We start from the raw sequence: 20,418 nt of genomic DNA on the forward strand, positions 1-20,418 counted from the left end.
TTTACTGAGTGACCCATGTTAGCATGGGATTGGTCCATCTCTCTGTGGAAGCTGGCCATGAATGGAAAGAAGCCCGTGGCCTTGGAAAGGACAGGGGGTCCTGGATACTCCCTTTGGGGACAGTCAGACTCTTCCCCAAGCAGCTGAAGCCAGCATTCAGGAATGACAGAAAGTCTGTAGGGTCCAACTTCCAGGAGGGAGAGTGCGTCACAGATGCCACATCTGTCAAGATAGGTGAGCAGCGTGGGGCTTTCTGGCCTGTCTGTGATACTTCTTAGATATCCTGGGAAGACAGCACAGCTGTCCAGTCTTCTACAGTGAGAGCAGCTCTGATCCGGGCCCCTTCAGGACTCCTTGGCGCTCACGTGCCATCGAGGGCATTGCCTCTGCTTGGGGCTTACAGCAAACAGTTGGTAAGTAAGTTGTCAGGCAGCGAAGAGTAGTTTTCTAAAACCATGCAGGTGACAGCCAGCTGTGTGCCTGGTGTCCCCTCCACAGCTGCAGACTAAGGTGTGGGCTGACAGAGATGTGCACCTTAGCAGACAGGTGAAGCTCCACCTTGGCCTTGAGGGCTGCTTGCTTTCTTTCATCATTCTCCATTGCATCAGTGCCCTGAGCAGAGAGGGAAGAAATGGCCTGCTAGCCCACAGCCCACAAGAATCCTGAGGAGCCCTGTGAGGGACCCGTGGCACTCTGCTGGAGCAAGGTGGCCTGCGGCAGCTGCTGAAGCTGGGCTGTATCAGCCCTGTCTGAGCGAACGTCATTTACCCTGTAGGAACACTGAAGATGGAGGCAGAGGGGTGACATTTAGGACAGAGATGCCCTCTGAGAGCTACCGACAGAGTGACTCCATGGTCTCCCAACTTGGCAGAGCCCACAGAACATTCTGGATAATAGGCTGAGGGACTCTTAACATGTCAATATAGGATCAATTGTACCAAATATATGAGAGAGGCAAATGGTGTCAGGGAACCCACTGGGGCAAGGGACAGTCAGGGACTGTGTCCTGCCAGATCAATTTTTTTCCATAAATCTTAAACTGTTTTTGTTTTGTTTTGTTTTGTTTAAGTTAGTCTGCTTGTCAGAAAATGAATGCTTTAAAATGTACTTTTATCTAGTCTTTGGAAAACAGAAGCAGGAAGATCAAAATCCTGAGACCACTATAAGAGACGTAGTGAGAAGCCAGACTCGGATAGGTGAGACCCTGCCTCAAGACACCAAGATAAATTCTATACTAGTGGGGCCAGGAGAAGGCGCAGTGGTTAAGAGCATTTGCTGCTCTTGCAGAGGACCTGAGTTCAGTTCCCAGCACCCACATGGAAGCATAGATACCCATGGTTGTGAGCCCACCCTGTGGGTGCTGGGAACTGAACCCACTGAGCTGGTATAACCTCCATGAACACCAGGCACGCACACATGCAGGCAAAACAAAAACAAAGAGAGACCCAACTCATACACATAAAATAAAACTTCTCAGCTGGGTGTGGTGGTGGCACGCACTGTAATCCTAACCCCTAGGAGGGAGAGGCAGGAGGATGAAGAGGTCCAAGCCAGGCTGTGCTACCTGGGACACAGATGACAGACAGACCGACAGACAGACAGACAGACAGACAGACAAGTGGTGTGAACATCTACTGAAGCCGTTGCCTTCGGAACTGCAGAATTCTCCCCCGGCCTGGCTGCTTTCCTCTTCCCTTTTCTCCTTGCATGGCTCCTACAATGGCTGCCTACTGCCTTCACCTCCAGCCCCAGTGTCTCCCAAATCAACCCCCTCAGTCTTCTGGCTGCTGCCATTCTCCCTCTGCCCCCTCCTCAGCTCTGCTCCCAATTTTCAGTCTTCCAGCAAACCCTTGCCTTTCTGGGGCCGAGTGTGAGAAGCGGGGGTGGGGGTAGGGTGGGGGAATGGGGGTGAGGGTGGGGTGGGGGGATGGGGGTGGGGGTACTGTCCTGTATGTTTGTTTGAGGCTGGATGCCATGTAGCCCAGGCTGGCTATGTAACTTAGGATGCCCATGGACTCCTGATCCTCCTGCCCCGACCTCCCAAGCGCTAGAATAATCACCATGAGACACCACAGGACTGAGACACGGCTCTTATTTCATCCTGGTACCTGCCTCCCCAGTGATTCAGTCAGAGACTAGTCCCCAAGCCCACAGCACAGCATGGGAGGCAGGAGGAGTGTGTGCAGCAGTGAAGGCTCCTGTGGTTTCTTGTCCCAGGGGAGCCAGCAGCAGTGGTGTTGGTTGGAAAGCCTGTCCTGTTTCACTCCCCCTTGGTTAGGACACCAAGGACCTTCTGGGTTTGAGGAACTTGCTTAGGAATGAGAAGGAAGGACCAGAGCTGGATACAAATGCCCAGGTGCCAGGAAGAGGGCAGGGCTGAGATAGGGACACTCTGGTCTTCCTAGGTAGGGTTCACGACGCTACAGGTGGCTTCCCTGAGAGGCCCTACATTGGACCTTTGTCTTTTCCCACATCCTGGTCATGGCTTCTGTGTTGTCCTCCTCCACCCCACCTCAACCCCTGACCAGTGCTGGAGCTGCTCTTGCCATTCTCTGACTGCATAGAGCTGAGAGAAGTGGACGTCCACCCTGTACGCTAGCTCTCGTATCCCCTGACACCACCTCCCTTCCCCACCAGCCTCTCTGCCCATCAGCCCGCCCAGCCTGCCGGTCCATCAGTGTCCATCAGCCTGCCCAGCCTGGCCGTCCACCAATCAGCCTGTCCATCCGCCAGTGCTCTGCTCTTCCCTGGTTTAGGCAAGCTGTCTGCCATCTTCCAGACTCAACTTTTAGTCTCTGGCTTTGAAACAACTCAGCTTTCAAGGCCCAATTTACACTTCTTTCCTCCTTATTTGCCTTGAACTTGTTATATAGCTAAGGATGACTTCAAGCTTCCAATCGTCCTGCCTCCTCCTCCTAAGGGCTGGGGTAACAGACTGTACCACCATGCCCTGTTTGTGTAGTGCTGGGGAGGGAATCCAGGACTGTGCACACACTAGGTGAACGCTCTGCTGAGTGACATCCTCAGACATGATTTCATTTCCCCTCCCCCTCTTTCTCCTCCTCCCTTCCTCCTCCTCCTTCTTCTTCTTTGAGGTTTTTGAGACAGGGTTTCTCTGTGTATCCCTGGCTATCCTGGAACTCGTTATGTAGACCAGGTTAGCCTCAAACTCAGAGATCTACCTGCCTCTGCCTCCTGCATGTCGGAATTAAAGGCGTGTGCCACCACACTGCCCGGCTAAACTCTTCTTTTTTAATAGTGATACTGAGATATGATTCACATATGCATAGCAAATCCATTTAAAGTATATAATCCTGTGGGGAGGTTGACATTGTTGGGAGGCTTAAAATATCTATTTTTAAGGTTTATTATCATTATTATTTTTTTAATTAGGTATTTTCTTCATTTACATTTCCAATGCTATCCCAAAAATCCCCCATACCCTCTCCCCCACTCCCCTACCGCACTCCCACTTCTTGGTCCTGGCGTTCCCCTGTACTGGGGCATATAAAGTTTGCAAGACCGATGGGCCTCTCTTCCCAATGATGGCTGACTAGGCCATCTTCTGATACATATGCAGCTAGAGACACGAGCTCTGGGAGGGTGTACTGGTTAGTTTATATTTTTGTTCCACCTATAGAGTTGCAGACCCCTTTAGCTCCTTGGGTACTTTCTCTAGCTCCTCCATTGGGGGCCCTGTGATCCATCCAATAGCTGACTGTGAGCATCCACTTCTGTGTTTGCTAGGCCCTGGCATAGCCTCACAAGAGACAGCTCTATCTGGGTCCTTTCAGCAAAATCTTGCTAGTGTATGCAATGGTGTCAGCGTTTGGAGGCTGATTATGGGATGGATCCCCGGGTATGGCAGTCTCTAGATGGTCCATCCTTTCGTCTCAGCTCCAAACTTTGTCTCTGTAACTCCTTCCATGGATGTTTTGTTCCCAATTCTAAGAAGGGGCAAAGTGTCCACATTTTGGTCTTCATTCTTCTTGAGTTTCATGTGTTTTGCAGATTGTATCTTGTATCTTGGGTATTCTAAGCTTCTGGACTAATATCCACTTATCAGTGAGTACATATCAGTGAGTTCTTTTGTGATTGGGTTGGTGGACTCCAGAAAATCAAATAACCCCATTAAAAATGGGGCTCAGAGCTAAACAAAGAATTCTCACCTGAGGAATACCGGATGGCTGAGAAGCACTTGAAAAAAATGTTCAACATCCTTAATCATCAGGGAAATGCAAATCAAAACAACCCTGAGATTCCACCTCACACCAGTCAGAATGGCTAAGATCAAAAACTCAGGTGACAGCAGATGCTGGCGAGGATGTGGAGAAAGAGGAACACTCCTCCATTGTTGGTGGGATTGCAAGCTTGTACAACCACTCTGGAAATCAGTCTGGCGGTTCCTCAGAAAATTGGACATAGTACTACTGGAGAATCCAGCAATACCTCTCCTAGGCATATATCCAGAAGATGTTCCAACTGGTAAGAAGGACCCATGCTCCACTATGTTCATAGAAGCCTTATTTATAATAGCCAGAAGCTGGAAAGAACCCAGATGCCCCTCAACAGAGGAATGGATACAGAAAATGTGGTACATTTACACAATGGAGTACTACTCAGCTATTAAAAAGAATGAATTTATGAAATTCCTAGGCAAATGGATGGACCTGGAGGGCATCATCCTGAGTGAGGTAACCCAATCACAAAATATCTATTTTTATGTATATTTCTGTTTTGCCTTCCTGTATGTATGTACACCACATGTATGCAGTGCTCCCAAAGGCCACAAGAGGTCGCTGGATTCCCTTTTTTTTTTTTTTTTTTTTTTTTTTTTTTTTTACCAACTGTTGCAAGGCACCATGTGGGATCTGATAACAGAACCATTGCCCTTTGTACAAGCGCCACTGCTCTTGACCACTGAGCCGCCTCTCCAGCCCTAGTTCTGGAATGTACACATCCACCAAGTCTTGACCACTGAGCCGCCTCTCCAGCCCCAGTTCTGGAATGTACACATCCACCAAGTCTTGACCACTGAGCCGCCTCTCCAGCCCCAGTTCTGGAATGTACACATCCACCAAGTCTTGCACTGCCAATCACCTTGAGGATATTTTTGTCATTTTTACAGAAACTATCTACTCTTTAGCTCTCAACCCTGTGTCCCATCCCTTCCACCCCAGCTCTCCACAGCCACTGTCTCAGGAGTGGACTTCAGTGAGTCTTTCTTGTGTGGATTCCTCCACCCAGCTTCGTGTTCTTTTCTTCTATGTGTGTGAGGTATTGGGGAACCCAATTAACATAATACAAGCAATAAACCAAATCACAACAGGGAACTGAGTTCAAGTCTTCTGCAAGAGCAGCCAGTGCTCTTGCCCGCTGACTCATCTACTCAGCTGAGGCGCACTTTGTGGTTGTCTGTTTTCTGTTTGGGGTTTTTTGAGACAAAGTATCACTATGTAGCCTTCCCTAGACTCAGACTCAAAGAGATCCACTTGCCTCTGCTTTCTGACTGCTGGCTGGGTATAATGGTGTGGTCGTGACGGACTTTTTTTTTTTTTTTTTTTTTTTTGGTTTTTCGAGACAGGGTTTCTCTGTATAGCCCTGGCTGTCCTGGGACTCACTTTGTAGACCAGGCTGGCCTTGAACTCAGAAATCCACCTGCCTCTCCCTCCCGAGTGCTGGGATTAAAGGCGTGCGCCACCATTTTTGATGGGGAAATTTGGGGCTGTGGTGACTCCACCATTCACATTTCCGCATCTCGGGACAGTGCTCACAGTAGCGCCTGCTTTATGTCACCGCCCTTCAGAACAGCAGACAGAGCTCTTGCCGCCCTGGGTCCAGAGGAGAGAGAGAATGGTTATGAAAGCCGGACTGTCTCAGCCATAGATCTGTTGTGTTTCTCCCTCTGCAAACCAGGCCAAGGGTCACAGTTGCATCCTTGAGTCTGTGAGCCAAGTCCCCCTTCCCTTCCTGCTCTTGTTTTCCTTCTCAGATCACAGAGAATCTGAAAGCAGTCCTTTCCCTGGCAGCCGGCATGAGAGCAGCAGCCAGGACACACCTTCCAGATGACCCTCCAGCCCCAAGCAGCCAGGACACACCTTCCAGATGACCCTCCAGCCCGGAGCAGCTGCCTGCCCGCGGTTTAGATTTCCCTCTCTACCAGGGTGGGAGAGATCAGAGGCCTTGGGAATGGGGCTGCACAAGACCTTCTCTCAAACTTTAGGAACGGGGTCAGAAAGTATGGAGCTTCCTCCAGGGCTGAGCTTGAGAGCATCTTCCATTCTGGAAGAGTCCAAGGGGGCTATTGTTTCCTAGACGGGCTATCAGGCTATCGTGGCTCAAGTGTCTTCCTTCCCACCCAGGGGCCTCCTGAGGGGACATTGTGATCTCTCTAGAATGCTGCTCTTTTCCTTTCTGATCGGTGCAGACCCACTCAGGTGGAGAACAGGCCTTGGAGAAGAAAGAATTGCAAGGAAGGATTTGAACTAAGAGTGCTGGTGGAGTTGGAGGGACAGTGGTACCAGGCCATGGACTTGCCTGGAAAGCACACAAGGACAAGGCAGGAGGGGCAGAGCCATGCTACGAAGTGGGAGGAGCCACACCAGGTAGTGGGAGGAGCCATGCTAGGTAGGCCATGAGGGGAGTGCACACACACACACACACACACACACACACACAAATACACATTTTTTTTTAAGGGAACTATGATATCTGGTATTTACTACAAAAGAACTTCCAATGGGTAGACAACAGGGCAACCAGACTGGCTAATGTAATACTTGGCAGTGATTATCTTAGAAATGAACCCTGGGTGCCTCCTATAGTCTGGTCACGGATGAGCCAAGGTCGGTGGCTCAAGTGATGACAGTGAGCCGGGATTCACCACTGCCCGCTGCCAGCTGAACCCCCACCCAGGTTCAGGTTCAACAGGAACCCTCAGCTCTGAGTAATGAACACGCCTGCCTCTCCGAGGGAACATGTGTTTCCAATCTTTCTGCTCAGCAGTGAGTCACCACCAACAGCTGCTGCCGCCAGCTCCCCGCACCAAAGCTCATCTCAGACCCTGCTGACCGCTGGCTCCACCCCACTCCCCTCCTCACAGCCAGCCTGGCTCCTGGGCCCTGGCCTTACACATCCAGCACACTGGCTCTCCAAGTGTGCCTACCCAGCTATCTGGAGGACTCTGCCTCCAACCCCTGAACCATTATTTCTCCCAGGCAGCAGCCTTCACCCCTCACTTGGGCCCCTACAAGGCTCTAGGCACCACCATTGGATGGTGCCTGTTATAGTCTGTATTTCCTGTGTGTGTGTGTGTGTGTGTGTGTAGGCCAGAGGTCAACATTGGGATGTCTTCTTCAAGACTCTCCCCCTTATTTTTTGAGGCAGAGTCTCTCGCTGAACATGGTGCTATTGGTTCAGGTAGACTGGCTGGCCACACAACCCCAGAGATAAAGCCTGACTCTGCCTCCCCAGTACAAGGCTTGCAGCCACAGCCATCACGCTCTGCTCTTACATAGGATCAAATTCACTTTACCTACTGAGCCATCTTCAAAGCCCATGCCTTTTATTTCCTACTGAGCGGCGGTTGTGCCACACAAGAGGAGAGGAGATCCTGCTTATCCCATCTGTAGCCCCAGCTTCAGAACAGCCTTGGCACATGGCTTGTGTGCCCAAGAAATACTTTTGAGTAAATGAACTACAACCTTAAGAGACATTCACCCGGAGCCTGGCCTGGTGGTACATATTTGTAATCCCAGTGCTCTGGAGACAGCGGATTTCTGTGAGTTCAAGGCCAGTCTGGTTTGCAAAGTGAGTTCCAAGCCAGCCAGGGACCCTGTCTCAACAAAACAAAGTAAAAGAAATATTCAGTGGGTTGGGAAGACAGACCTGCGAACAAGTCAGCTGTGAGACAAGCCACAGCAGTCTAAAATAAGGCCACTGTGGTAGGTCACTGGGCACAGTCCTTTTTTATCTCTCATCAAGCCACTCTCTGTCACCATGCCATCCCAGGTCTGGGACTGGGACAGTCTCTATCGTGTTCAGATGGCCAGGATTTTAGGTGGAGGAGTGTGAGGGCTGAGTGAGCTCCAAGGGGAAGGGATATTTAATGGGGCAGGGCGTGGCCATCAAGAGTGACTAGAGGGACATGTCCCAGACATTCCCTGCTTCCCCACAGCACCAGAATTATAGCACAAATGACCAGGTGCTAAGTCAGAGCCCACAGCATCCTCCTGCCTCTGCAGGGAACCCAGCAGAGATTCTGTGCTGGAAGCCGTGGTCACCCTGAGTTTCTCTGACTTTACCTGTGAGCACAGTGGCGCAGCTCTGTAGCCAGGAGAAGCAGAGAAGGGGACTGAGGAGGCAGGATGACTAGCTTTCACCTGTGTTTCCTGGTTACAGGATACCAGGACAGAACCAGACGACAGGGTCTGTCACAGGGCACATTTCTACCCAGGAAGCTCCAGGCACAAATGGATACCACTGTCCTGAGTGGCTCCTCTTGCCTTTGATGCTGAACAGCCCGTTATAGCTGAGGGAGAGCTGAGCAGGCTAGAGCAAAGCGGAGAAGCTGGATCTGCACTTCAGACAACAGAGGAGATGCAGGACACCATGCCTTCCTTCCCAGGAAGCCTCGCTCCCCCTCTTCTTCCTCATGGCTTTGCTGGGATGAGACCCACCCCAAGCCTGGTCCTTCTGCCCCTGGAGAGAATGGGGCTGACTTTACATCTGACTTTGCATATAGCCCCTGTGCACTTCTGGCGGAGGGGTGGTGACACAGGGATGCTACAGCATTTCCAGAAAGGAGAAAGGGAGAAGAGGCTGGTCAGGAGCGGCAGAAAGGAAAAGAGGACCTGGGAGACTCGAGGGGTGGGTTCTCTACACAGCCTTACCATGCGATTCACTGTAGCACTTGGTGCTGCTGGCCTGCAGCTCACCACAGAGCCCAGCCTCCCTTCTGTTTGGATTAGGTAATGACATCATGGCCAAAGGCTGTCACTCCCCAACACCAAAGGAAGCAGAGGATAGTGGTGGTGGCGGGAAACCTGAGCCTCTTGAGCCTCCCATCCGGGACTAGAGAGAGACTAGCCAGACTAGCTGACTAGCAGGCCAGGGAACCTGAAACCACCACCCTCAGGCAACCCCTGCTGAGCTGGGCAGCAAGCTCTGGGTCCCTCACCCCTGCCCGCCCGCCGAGGCTGCTTCTTGGGGAAAGGCAGAGCCGAGGGGCGAAGGTTCCCATCACAACCCGCTCCTCATGAGCAAAAGCACGTGGCCGCATGCCCGGGGCCAAGAGGAAATAGCCTGGGCATGAGGAAATGAGAGCAGCCAGGGGCGTCCACTCCCTGCATCAGCTACATTCCTCAGTGCTTCACTGAACTGGTCTAGAGGGTCCCGGAGAGCCCAGGAGGGGCAGGGTAGGGGGGACCAGAGGAGGGATGGGGTTAAGGGAGGTGGAGGGGGTAGACAGGGGCCAGGGGGCTGAATGGGGGGGGCAGAGGAGGAGAAGAGGAAGCCAGAGACTTTTAAGAATCCAAAGCCACAGCAGCCTGCTCTCCAAACCCCTCTCTTTTCTGGGAAAAGGGCAGAGATCCCTGGCTTTGCCTCCTTCTTAGGATGGAAGCCCCAAGGAAGAGAGAGGAGGGACCTGGCCCCTGCAGAGTCCCTCCCTGTGACACCAGCCTGCACAGGCTGAAGCTGGGCGGTCACTGTCAAGTCAGCCTTCCTCTGGGATGCTGGCCCATACAGCATAGTTCAGATGTGGCAATTCTTTGGGGCCAAGCATCACAAGGCTTACTGTTCCCCACCAGGACACCCTCCCTCTCTCTATCCACCCCTTCTTCCCTCCATCCATCCCTCCTCCCTTCCAGTCTGAAGTCCCCGTACCAACATGGGTGGGGGCAGGACTGTCACTGTGATGTGAAGTTATGCCTTACACAAGGCTGCCTGCAGGTTGGCTATGGAATGCTGTGCTCACAGGCTTATGGGATGCACACCTGGGAAAGGGGAGCCATATTGTGGGAGACGCCAAGCCCCCCCTCTCTTTAAAGATGGATGGGACAGGACAACAGGAAAGCCGAAGTGAAAGGTGCGGCGGGCCAAGCAAACGTCACCTAAAAGCAGATACTTGATGAGCTATGGCCAAGGCCTTCCCACTGCCACAGAAAGAAGAGTTCTAAGGCTGGGGGAGGGGTGTCCTGTCCTGGCACTGACAACCTGCACCCTCGCCTGATCTCACCCACTCCCAGCTCCTGATACCCAGATGCCTCGGATGCCTTGGTGAGCATCCTCTCAGATTAGAGGCATTCAGTGTCACACACAGAGACGACAGGGACCTACCTTACCACGCCTGGCTCTGTAAGTTAATCATATCTCCTATCTTCCCTGTGTCCCTGACCAGGGTGGATAGTGTGCAACAGGACTCCCACCTGGGCCTCCAGGTCCCTGGTTCGTTCCTAAGCGGAGTGTTACTTGCCCGGCAGAACAGAAGCCGCTCTCCAACATTCTGTTGCTTGCTTTACTCAGAGCCAAAAATCTGTAGCCATTTCTTCCTTTGAATCCACTAGTCAGTCAGTCAGTCCGTCAATCAAATTTACCATCTACGAGGTCCAGCATGCACACGGGACAGTGTTTGTGCGAGGGCCAGAAGTTCTCAGCCTCTATCCTAAGGAAGCCGAGTCTCCTCTCTTCAATGCTGCTCTGCTGTGTCCCTGAAGCCCCATCAACGTGCCAAGATTTAGAAGCCAGGCTCTAAGTGAAAGGTGTGGATTAAGAAATGAAACTTCTGGGCTGGCGAGATGGCTCAGAGGGTAAGAGCACTGACTGTTCTTCCAAAGATCCTTGGGTTCAAATCCCAGCAACCATATGGTGGCTCACAACCACTCATGAGATCTGAGCTTCTCTTCTGGTACCTCTGAAGTCAGTTACAGTGTACTTATCTATAATAATAAATAAATCTTTTTTTAAAAAAGAAAGAAATGAAGCTTCTATGGAAATGCTTTCTTAGTGTGTCCACTGTCAAGCTGTGGCAGGGCTGCGCCCAGTTTGCAGGTCCAGGCTCTGCTAACTCACCATCTTGTCAGCCATGGAATGTCCTGAGTAAACAGTGGGGCCAGAAGGACGGACCCCACCTACCTGATGCAGCCAAGACTCTGATGCCCATTTGGGTGGGGAGGCTCATCACGGTGCTGATTGGAATCCCAGGTCATGCTAGTACAGTCTCCTCCCAGAGATCCTTAAACCCATGCCCACCTCCCCATAGCCTCCCGCTTCCAGCTCCCTTGAGTCCTGCCCGAAACCCCTCCCCCACAACCGCCTCTAGAGCTTCCTGTTGTTGGCTCGGGTCTACCTCCTTGGCACGTGTGGCCAGTTTTGATGCCCATGTCTGAGAAGAGCGTCTGGCTCTCCAGGAACCTGCCGGAAAGAATGGGGGGGGGGCTTCTGATCTGCTCAAGCTGTTGCTGAGGAGAGAACGCGCCATGTGCTGGGGGAGATGGGGCAAGGAGGGTGGGTCTGGAGATGGTAGAGCTTTCCCTAGGCACATTCATCCTGAGTACTTGGATGCCTGTTTCACCCAAAGACACCCTGCCTCAGTTTCCCAGGAAGAAGCATGAGGGAGGTACCCTCGCCACTTCCTCCTGGCCCGGACAGTGTTTACTGGGTGTGCTCAGATGTGGGAGGGATAGGCACACAGCTCTGCATGACTCCAGGCCCCAGCTCTGGGCTGAGAGTCTCTTCCAAGTGTGATTGATAGCTGCAAGCGTGGATCCGCCAGCCTGGAAGACCTCTCCACAGACCTCCCACTCGTTGACGTGGAAGCACTGCCGCCTCCCATCTGTCGGGAGAGTACTCAAGACACTACCTAGGGGTGTAGCTCATTTGCTAGTGTTTGCCTAGCATTTACCATGTTCCAGAGATGCATAAATGAGGAGGGGTGGGAGGTACCTGAATCCTGACACTCAGGAAAGGACCAGGAGTTCAAGGCCACCTTCTGAGACTAGTCTGTGGTACCAGAGCACAGAGACCAGACTCTTCCTTCTCCCTACCCTCTAAAACCAGAGAGACGGAGGCTGTTTGGGGTTGATAGCGGGGAGTGACCAGATCCAGTGTTCTTTTTTTTTTTTTTTTTTTTGGTTTTTTCGAGACAGGGTTTCTCTGTATAGCCCTGGCTGTCCTGGAACTCATTTTGTAGACCAGGCTGGCCTCGAACTCAGAAATCCACCTGCCTCTGCCTCCCAAGTGCTGGGATTAAAGGTGTGTGCCACCACCGCCTGGCAGATCCAGTGTTCTTACCTCACACCAGCATTGGCCCTACCCCCACAGAGGAGAGTCAGGGGTCCGGAGTGGCAGCCCTTTCTCCAAGGTTGGTCTACTTTATATGCATGCCTGGTGCCTGCAGAGGTCAGAAGAGGGCATTGGATGCTCTGGGGCTAAAGGTACAAATAGTTGTAAGTCATGCCATCTGGGTGCTGGGAATTGAACCCTTTGCAAGAGCAACAGAGCTCCTAACTGCTGAGCCAGCTCTCCAGTCAGTCCCCTGGTTTCCAGGTGTTTGTTGTTTCTTTTTCAGAGACAGGATCTCACCCTGAAGTTGAAACTCCTCCTGCCTCAGGCTCCTGAACTCTGGGATCACTGCATGTGTGCTGCCCCATCCGTCTAGGGGGTTTTGTTTTGTTTGTTTTGTGGGGGGATTAGAACCTTTAGGCTCAATATCTAACTGAAAATGGCCTTGGTCTTCTGATCTCCCTGCATCAGCCAGCCCGTCCAGTATCGAGGTCAGAGCTGCGTACCCACACACCATTTGAAAAGGGGTTTTGTTTTTTGTTTTTAATCATCAACTTGCAGATAACTCTGGGGAGTGAGCAGGGAAGGCATGGAGAGCGCCTTCTGTTATCAGGTCCCAGGCTCTTACTCCACTTGCCTGTCCTTTCAGAAGAAGCGTCCTGTCTCATCCTGGTTCTCTCTGTTCCTCTCAGAACTCTCCCACCTCACTCAGAACACGTTCACCCTCTTGCTCCTATTCTCCCTGGTGGCATCTTCTCTCAGCCCTCTGACCCGGCCCCAGCCTCCCTCCTTTCTCCTTCCTCGGTCTCTATGGGTACATATGGGGTGGTGGCGAACTCCTGCAGTCCCATGCAGGTGGAAATCACTGCCTGCCCCGACAGGGCTCTGGGGTTCCAGACCTTTGCTCCACTGGGGACCAGGCTATCTGTGCACAGCCCACCACCCCACAGGTACATTACTGGTCCTCAGTAAGATCAACACAGTACAGCCACAGGGCCAGGGGGGTCTATCTAACAAGCCAAAGTTGTCCTGGGGACTCTGTTAGCCCACCCACCCACATCAAGGGAAGAGGTGAAGGGCTAGGGGTATACTTCATTTGAGAAGCTTGGCTACCGTTCACCAAGCCCCAGCACTGAGCTAAACACTGTACAGTGGGACCTCCATTACCCATAGCTACCCCACTTGAATAAGTGGAAGGAAAAGGAGATACCAAGAGGGAAGCTAGACCCAGAGAGAAGGAAGGGCTTGCCCCATAGGCTTCTGCTTGGAGAAGACAGCTGCAGATGGGAGCATAGACATGGGGTGTTTTCTCACCCCCAAAATGGATATATACCCACATTGTACCCATCAGCCCACCTGTGGCTGAGAAAGCCAGCATCCTGCTGAGGATGGGGCTCAACTGGTAGAGCACTTGCCTAGCATGCATGAGGCCCTGGATTCTATCCCTAGCACAGTCAAAAATAAGATGTACAAAACTGTGAGTGGTGGTACACACCTTTAATCCCAGCATGTGAGGCAGAAGAAGAGGTGGAGGTAAAGGCCGAGACAGAGAAAGGTAGGCCTCTGTGAGTTCGAGACCAGCTTGGTCTACATAGTGAGTTCCCGGGCAGCCAGGGCTATGTAGAGAGCTCCAGCATATTCTCAAAAAACAAACAAATAAAACTAAGAAGATTTTTCAAGTGTATTTATTTATTTTCATGTATTTTATGTGTATAGGTGGTTTTATCTGCATGTATGTCTGAGAACCATGTGTAAGTCTAATGTTTTCAGAGGCGAGAATAGGGCATCAGATCCCCTGGGACAGGTGTTTGTGAGCCACCTTGTGGGTGCTGAGAACTGAACCCAGGTCCTCTGTAAGAGCAGCCAGTGCTCTTAACCAGTGTGCCGTTTCTCCAGCTCCATAAATAGAATGTTAAAAGCAAGTCAGCACCTTTGCACATGGATAGGGTGGCTCTTGCACACGGGTGGGGGTGGCTTGTGGGGGGAAGTGGTATGCAGGTGAGTGGGTACAGGTGGGAGGAGCCACTGGGTGGCGCCCTAGTTGCATCCCAAGCCCCATCTCCTCCTCTGCTCTCTAGGCATTGACACTGGTCCTCTCTTGGAACACTTTCAATCCCTACATCTGAGGGATTTCCACACTTGATCACTGCTTGTGTAGTGCCTGAAACTAAGAGACAGACTCCTAAGCTGCCCACTTCTGTTGTAAACTCTCCTAGACTTGTAAAATTCAACAGCATTTCACTTAAAAGAATGAAAGAAAGGGGCTCCAGGCAGCTGACATGCAGTAACTTTCTGAATCAACTGCATTTTCTCTGTGTGTGTGTCTATGTGTGCATGTGAATGTATGTGCATGCGTCTGTGTGTGTTTATATGTGTGTGTCTGTGGTGGGTATGTGTGTGTATCTGTGTGTGTCTATGTGTGTGAATATGCGTGCGTGCATGCGTATGTGTCTGTGTATGTCTTATGTGTGTGTGTGTGAGTGAATATCATGTGTTTGTGGGTGGTAGGTGAGGTCAGAAAAGGGTGATGAAGCCTCTGGAATTGGAGTTACAGGCAGTTGCAAGTCACCTGATGTGGATGCTGGGGTCCTCCTGAAAAGCAGGACTGGGCGAGTGAGTGAATGAGTGAACGTTCTCATCTGCGGATCCACCATCAGCTGTCAGCCGTGTGGTTTTGAAATAGGATCTTATGGAGATGACAGACTGAACAGGTTAGGCTGGCTGCTGAGAGTCGCAGGAATTCTCCCATTTCTACCTTCCTGGTGCTGGGATTGCAACCCCCCCCCCCACACACACATCCACACCCCTTCTTATTTGAGCTCTGGGGATCGAACTCAGGTCCTTGTGCTTATAGAGCAAGCACTGTACTGACTGAGTCATCTCCCTGGCCCCTCAATCTTACCTTTAAAAAGTCAGCCCCAGGCATCATGTTAGGGATGGCAGACAGACTCTATTTTAGGTTAGCAACAGTCAAAAAATGACTTTGGACTTGTCAAGGTGCTAAAAATAACCACCCCGTCTAACATTTGTCTGAATTGTCTGTCTTTGAGGCAAAAAAACGACTTTTCCATTCTTCTGTTTCCCATCATTCCCTGGCTCACATCCGCACCACACACTATAGTGGGAAATTATACTTAAAAAAAATTTTAAGTGCGTTTGTGTGTGTGTGTGTGTGTGTGCACGGAAACACACACTCGTGCACTTGAGTTCAGGTGCCCTTTGAGGCCAGAAGCATCAGTACTGGTGAAGCTGAAGTTACAGTCGGCCCTGAGCCACTCAGCCTGGATGCTGGGAATCCAACACCAGTCCTCTTCAGGAACACCAAGCACTCTCAAGTGTGGAGCCACTGCTCAGCCTCCTTTTGTTCCTGTTTTCCTCTTCTTCCTCTTCTCCTTCCTCCTCTTCCTCCTCCTCACTCTTGCTCTCCCTCCTTCCCCCCCCCCTCTGAGGGTCAATACTGTGTAGCCTTATGTAGTCTAGGCTACCCTGGAATTCAGTACAGCCCAAGGCTACCTGAGACTCATGCCAGTTCTCCTTCTCAACCCCCAGAGTGTTGCCATGACAGGTGTGTGTCACTGTGCCTGGCTGCCATTTCTCTTTGTGTCATTTCCCCCAATTTTTGTTTATCTTGCTGGCTAACATCTGAGGACAAGGGCAATATCCCCTGTTCAAGCCAGCAAGTATGGACTGGCCGTCCATCGCCACAGTACCTCTTACATCCTTTCAGCTCTTTGGTCTTTCCAAGAACACAGAAGTGCTTTGGCCTAAGTCTATGGGCAAAGAGTGAGTACACTGAGCAAAAGCGACTCTGGAATGCTTACTGGCCTCTGGGCCCACTCCTTGCTTCTTCTGCTCTTCCAAAGTCTGGCCCGTTTTACTCTCTTTTGTCGACCATAACTACACCCCAGCCTCTCTTTAACAACTAGCCAAAAGCGCTGGGAATTCTACGGTCTCCAAGCACTCCACCCTCCCCCATGGGAGGGGGCCATGGGGAGTGACACTGGCCCCAGAGGGTGCTTGGAATTTATCCCGTGGAAAGAGAAGTGAAGAAGACCTTGGGGTCAGGCCTGAGGAAAAAGTTGGGCGGGCGGTCATGGGGATGGGGATGAGGGGGGCAGCCTGGTGGCCTTTCAGGGACAAGGCCTGAGTTCCACCCAGAGTCGGGGGCCCATCAGCCTTAACGCGTCCCACAGCTGGCCATTTTCGTGTGTGAGTGCCAATCCAGCGCGCAGTCAGGTACGCAGCGCGCATGGCCCTACGGCGCAGCGTGCCAGGTGGTGCGGGAAGCCCGCAGCCTGTGCCAGGCTGGGCACAACAAAAGCCGGGGTTCTGGGGAGGGCTGGGCGGCGCGGCGCGGGAGGAGGGCTGCTGGGAGCGCCCGGCCTGCACTGGCCGCCAGCCACCGAGAGGAGGAGCAGAGGATCCTCGGAGCGCAATAAAACGGCGGCTTGGCCCGAGCCCGCAGCAAACACAGCCATAGAAGGCAGCGGAGGAGCCGAGCCGGGCTGCGCTCGCTCGCTCGCCGCCCCCCAGCCTCTTTCTTCTCCGCCGGGTGCACTGCCCTGAGCCGTCCCCTCGCCGCTGCGCCCCTTGACAAAGAGGACAGAAAGTTTGCGCGGGGGAGCGGGCCAGGTGAGGAGGGGCGTGCCCGGCGCCCCAGTCCGCGCCCCAGCAGCCGGACCCAGGCCCCCAGCGCGCCCGCCATGGGCGCCGCGGCCCGCAGCCTCCGGTTGGCGCTCGGCCTCCTGCTGCTAGCCACGCTGCTGCGCCCGGCCGACGCCTGCAGCTGCTCCCCGGTGCACCCGCAACAGGCGTTTTGCAATGCAGACGTAGGTAAGCGGCTGTACCCGGGTTCGCGCGGCCCACCTCTCTGCCCGTGCAGCCGGTTGGGGCTCTCCCTCTGCCATCCTGCAACTGAACGCCCCAAGCTCACTTTCTCCCTCCCCCCGTAGCCCCCTCCACCGTTCCTCTCTTTTCTTTTCCCCTCTGAGCTGGAAGATGTTTGGCGACCTCAAAATTCCACCGAAATTCCGCAGCAGCTCCGGCCCCAGGAAAGGGAGCCAGGGAACGCTTGGGTGTTGGCAGGCCGCCTCCCTGGGATGCCAGCGCTGGGGGTGGGGGAGTGGGGGGACACGCGGGGGGAGGGTGCGATGGCTAAAGGACTGGGAACCCCGGGAAGAAACTTCCACAGGTGAGGTGCTGGCTGGGTGAGGAGGGCTTCTCTGCAGCCATCTGGGAGTTTTTGCTTAGCAGGGCAGAATGGAAGCCCCCTACGCAGATCCCATGAGCTCAGAGGGACAGAGGAAGGCTGCTAGAGTCTACTTCCCCGCTGCGTGTTCCCTAGAAGGCCCCACCGACAGGGCCAGGCAGGATCCAGGAGCCTGACTATTTGCTGCTGTTGATTTTTTATTATTATATTATTCAGAATGTCCACACACACGAATGGGGGTGAGTGGGGGACACGACGACTTGGTGACCTATGGGGGTCAAGGAATTGTGTGGCTGCTTAGATTGCCTGGCATATATGTTACCCTTAGGACTCCTTAACCCAAAGGGTGGGTACAATCGAGCCAGGTAGGGGGAGCATATATAGTTATGTGGTCCTGGAAAAGCTGGCAGAAGTGGAAGGCTCCACTTGGAGTTGAGCCCCTGAAGGCCTCTCCAGCGCTACTCAGGCACTCAGCAGGTGAGACTGTGGCTCCCAGCCCATGGCTGTCCCCGTGGTTTGCCTTTTACATCTCTTCTGAGTATCCTGTGTCCTCTCTTCCACACAGACAGAAGCCACAGTTCCTCTGTTTCTCCGGGTGTCAGAAATGTCCTCTTGGTGCCCTTTTCGTGGCTCCTTGCCCCACCCTGCTTAGCTCTTTGGCGAGTTTTAGCCAATCCTATCTGTGGAGCTACCTAACTCAGCCCTCTTGGGCATCGGGCATAGTGCATGCCTGTGGAGAAGTTTGCAAACGCAGTCTGGAGGGGGTGGGGGAGATGAGATCCTTTGTGCAGTTTATCTCTGTGGTGGTCAGCAAAATTTGGGATTGAGGAAGTGATCCCCTCCAATGAGGGAATCCTTACTGTTTTCCCTTCAGGGGCATCCTTTGGGAGTGCAGGCACATTTGGGAGTGCAAGGGCCTAAGACCACATGCCTGCCTAGCAAGTTGTGAAGAATTTAGAGAAAAGCAGCATGCGGGCCTTGGGAGCCTGGTCCACAGGGTGCGAAAGAGCTGGCTTGGGATACCCACACTGCTTAGCTGCAGGTTGGAGGGCGGGGCTTAGAAAGACTCTTCTGTCTTTGCCCAGCCAAGGCAGTGCCAGGCTGGGAACTACACTGATCTGGTCTGGATCAGAGGTCTGAGGCTCTTGTCAATGCCTGGAGGCCCTTTTCTGCTTGTACACTGATCTCTTTGGCCTAGCTTTCCCAGTGTTGGTGTCCAAAGCCTTGGATCTAAGTCACCATGAAGCCAAGACTTCGAACTCATCCCAGCACAGAGGCCCTATCCCATAGCAGAATGTCCCCTGTGGCTGCTGTGACAGATGTTCACAAGTGGGTGCCCCAAAGCAATGGACTGACTGTCTCGTGGTTCCTGGGGTTCAGAAGTCAGAAATCCAGATGCTGGCAGGGCTGGCTTCTTTTTGGAGTCTGGCCCAGTTTGGAAGGGGGGGGGGAAGCACTGCTGTTCCGCCTTAGTGTTCCTGGGGCGGGGATGGTGGATGACTCTCTTTCACTTCTCCTTGTCTCCATACAGCTATGCTCACTCCCCTCCTATAAGGACACCGGCCATTGGATTCAGTGTCTGCTTGAACCCATTTTGACTTGATGACATCAGCAGAGATTTCCAAATAGGATATATTGTATTCGTAGGTCCTGGCTGGCCATTAATTTGTGGAAGGGGTACCGTTGAACTCAGCATAGCCACGGTGTTCTGCCTTAGCCTCACTCACCCTTCCCAGGATTGACCAGCTTGGACCAAAAAAAGGGAGCTGACACCTCAGGGTAGGGAAAAGCAGAGAGCCCGCCATGTCACCGGCGGCCTCCCCAGGTTCTGTTCTCGTGGAAGAGGTACAGATTTGTGACTCGCTCAGCAGGGCACTCTGGTGTGGCTAGGATCAGAAATGCCCATTGCTCTCTCTGGTGTTCCCAGGTGGACACGAAGGCCCAGGCCAGACTTTGGCTGCTGTAGTTTTTCAAGGCATCTCCGATTTTGTGTACCCAGAACCATGACCAGGGAGCCTGGAAAGTACCCATCAGTGTGTAATAAAGGTTGACTTTCCCTGCGGCTGCAGCCAGGATGCAGCTTTATTGCCTGGCGCAGCATCCGCCCAGGAGTGGATTCCTGAGAGAGATCTTTCTGCCAATACAGATCTGGAGCTGTAGTAGGCAAAGAGAATGTGACCCTTCGCTAGATGGGATGAGAGAGCATGTGCCTGTGTCCTGGCACTGCTCGGGCATGCTACTGGTCTGGTTCTCTCACCTAATGGAGTCTTTCACTGCCTACTGCAAGCCTCAGGCAGCACTACATGGGAAAGCTAGAGTGATCAAATCCGTTAAGCTACTTGGCATACCATGGCTGCTTTGATTGCTCTCTGGCATCGAGGTATTCAGTAGAGAGAGGAAAAAACAAACAAACAAACAAACAAACAAAACCCCACCCCTTCTACCCAGGAAGTGAGACCTGAAGCCACAGTCAAGACCCAAAGGGCCAGGTACTACTAGGTCCCAGGGTGATCAGGGAGAGGACACACTGGCTTTCTATGGGTCCTGTTCGACTTTGCATATGTGGTAATGGAGACCAGAGAGGTAGCAGTGGCCACTCCAGAAGGCATACAGCTCACACTCAGTAATGAGTCTGCCTTTGTTTAGTGTAAAAAGCAAAGCAAGGCACCACCAGGCCCTGGGAGCTTGGCAAGGCTTTGGTGGACAGTGACTCTCTGAGGAAAGCTCCGGCACCAGGTACAGGCTCTGCCTGGTCCTCAGGCATGGAGTTGTCATCCCAGGCTTGGCTATTGCAATGGACAAGTCCAGAGTGGCTGGCTCTGCCTTACAGGACTGCAAGGGAGAAATGAGCCCCTAGGGAGGGGAGACTCACAACCAGGGCAGGGCACAGGAGAGGTGGGTTTAAAGATGGGTGTTTAGGGTTAGGA

The 20,418-nt window shown here is 52.7% G+C and overlaps 1 protein-coding gene across 1 annotated transcript in view; it reads left to right on the forward strand.

Annotated features, from left to right (window-relative positions):
* Positions 1-16,670: 16,670 nt before the first annotated feature.
* The window catches only part of Timp2 (TIMP metallopeptidase inhibitor 2), a 51,165-nt gene continuing 47,417 nt past the window's right edge, over positions 16,671-20,418 (forward strand). The window contains exon 1 of the mRNA XM_021175582.3: positions 16,671-17,115. Coding sequence (XP_021031241.1) covers positions 16,986-17,115 — 130 coding nt within the window. The 5' untranslated portion in view covers positions 16,671-16,985. The remainder of the gene's footprint in view (positions 17,116-20,418) is intronic.

Source organism: Mus caroli, unplaced genomic scaffold, assembly GCF_978045245.1.
Source record: "Mus caroli unplaced genomic scaffold, Mus_caroli_1 scaffold_13, whole genome shotgun sequence".
NCBI classification, from domain to species: domain Eukaryota; kingdom Metazoa; phylum Chordata; class Mammalia; order Rodentia; family Muridae; genus Mus; species Mus caroli.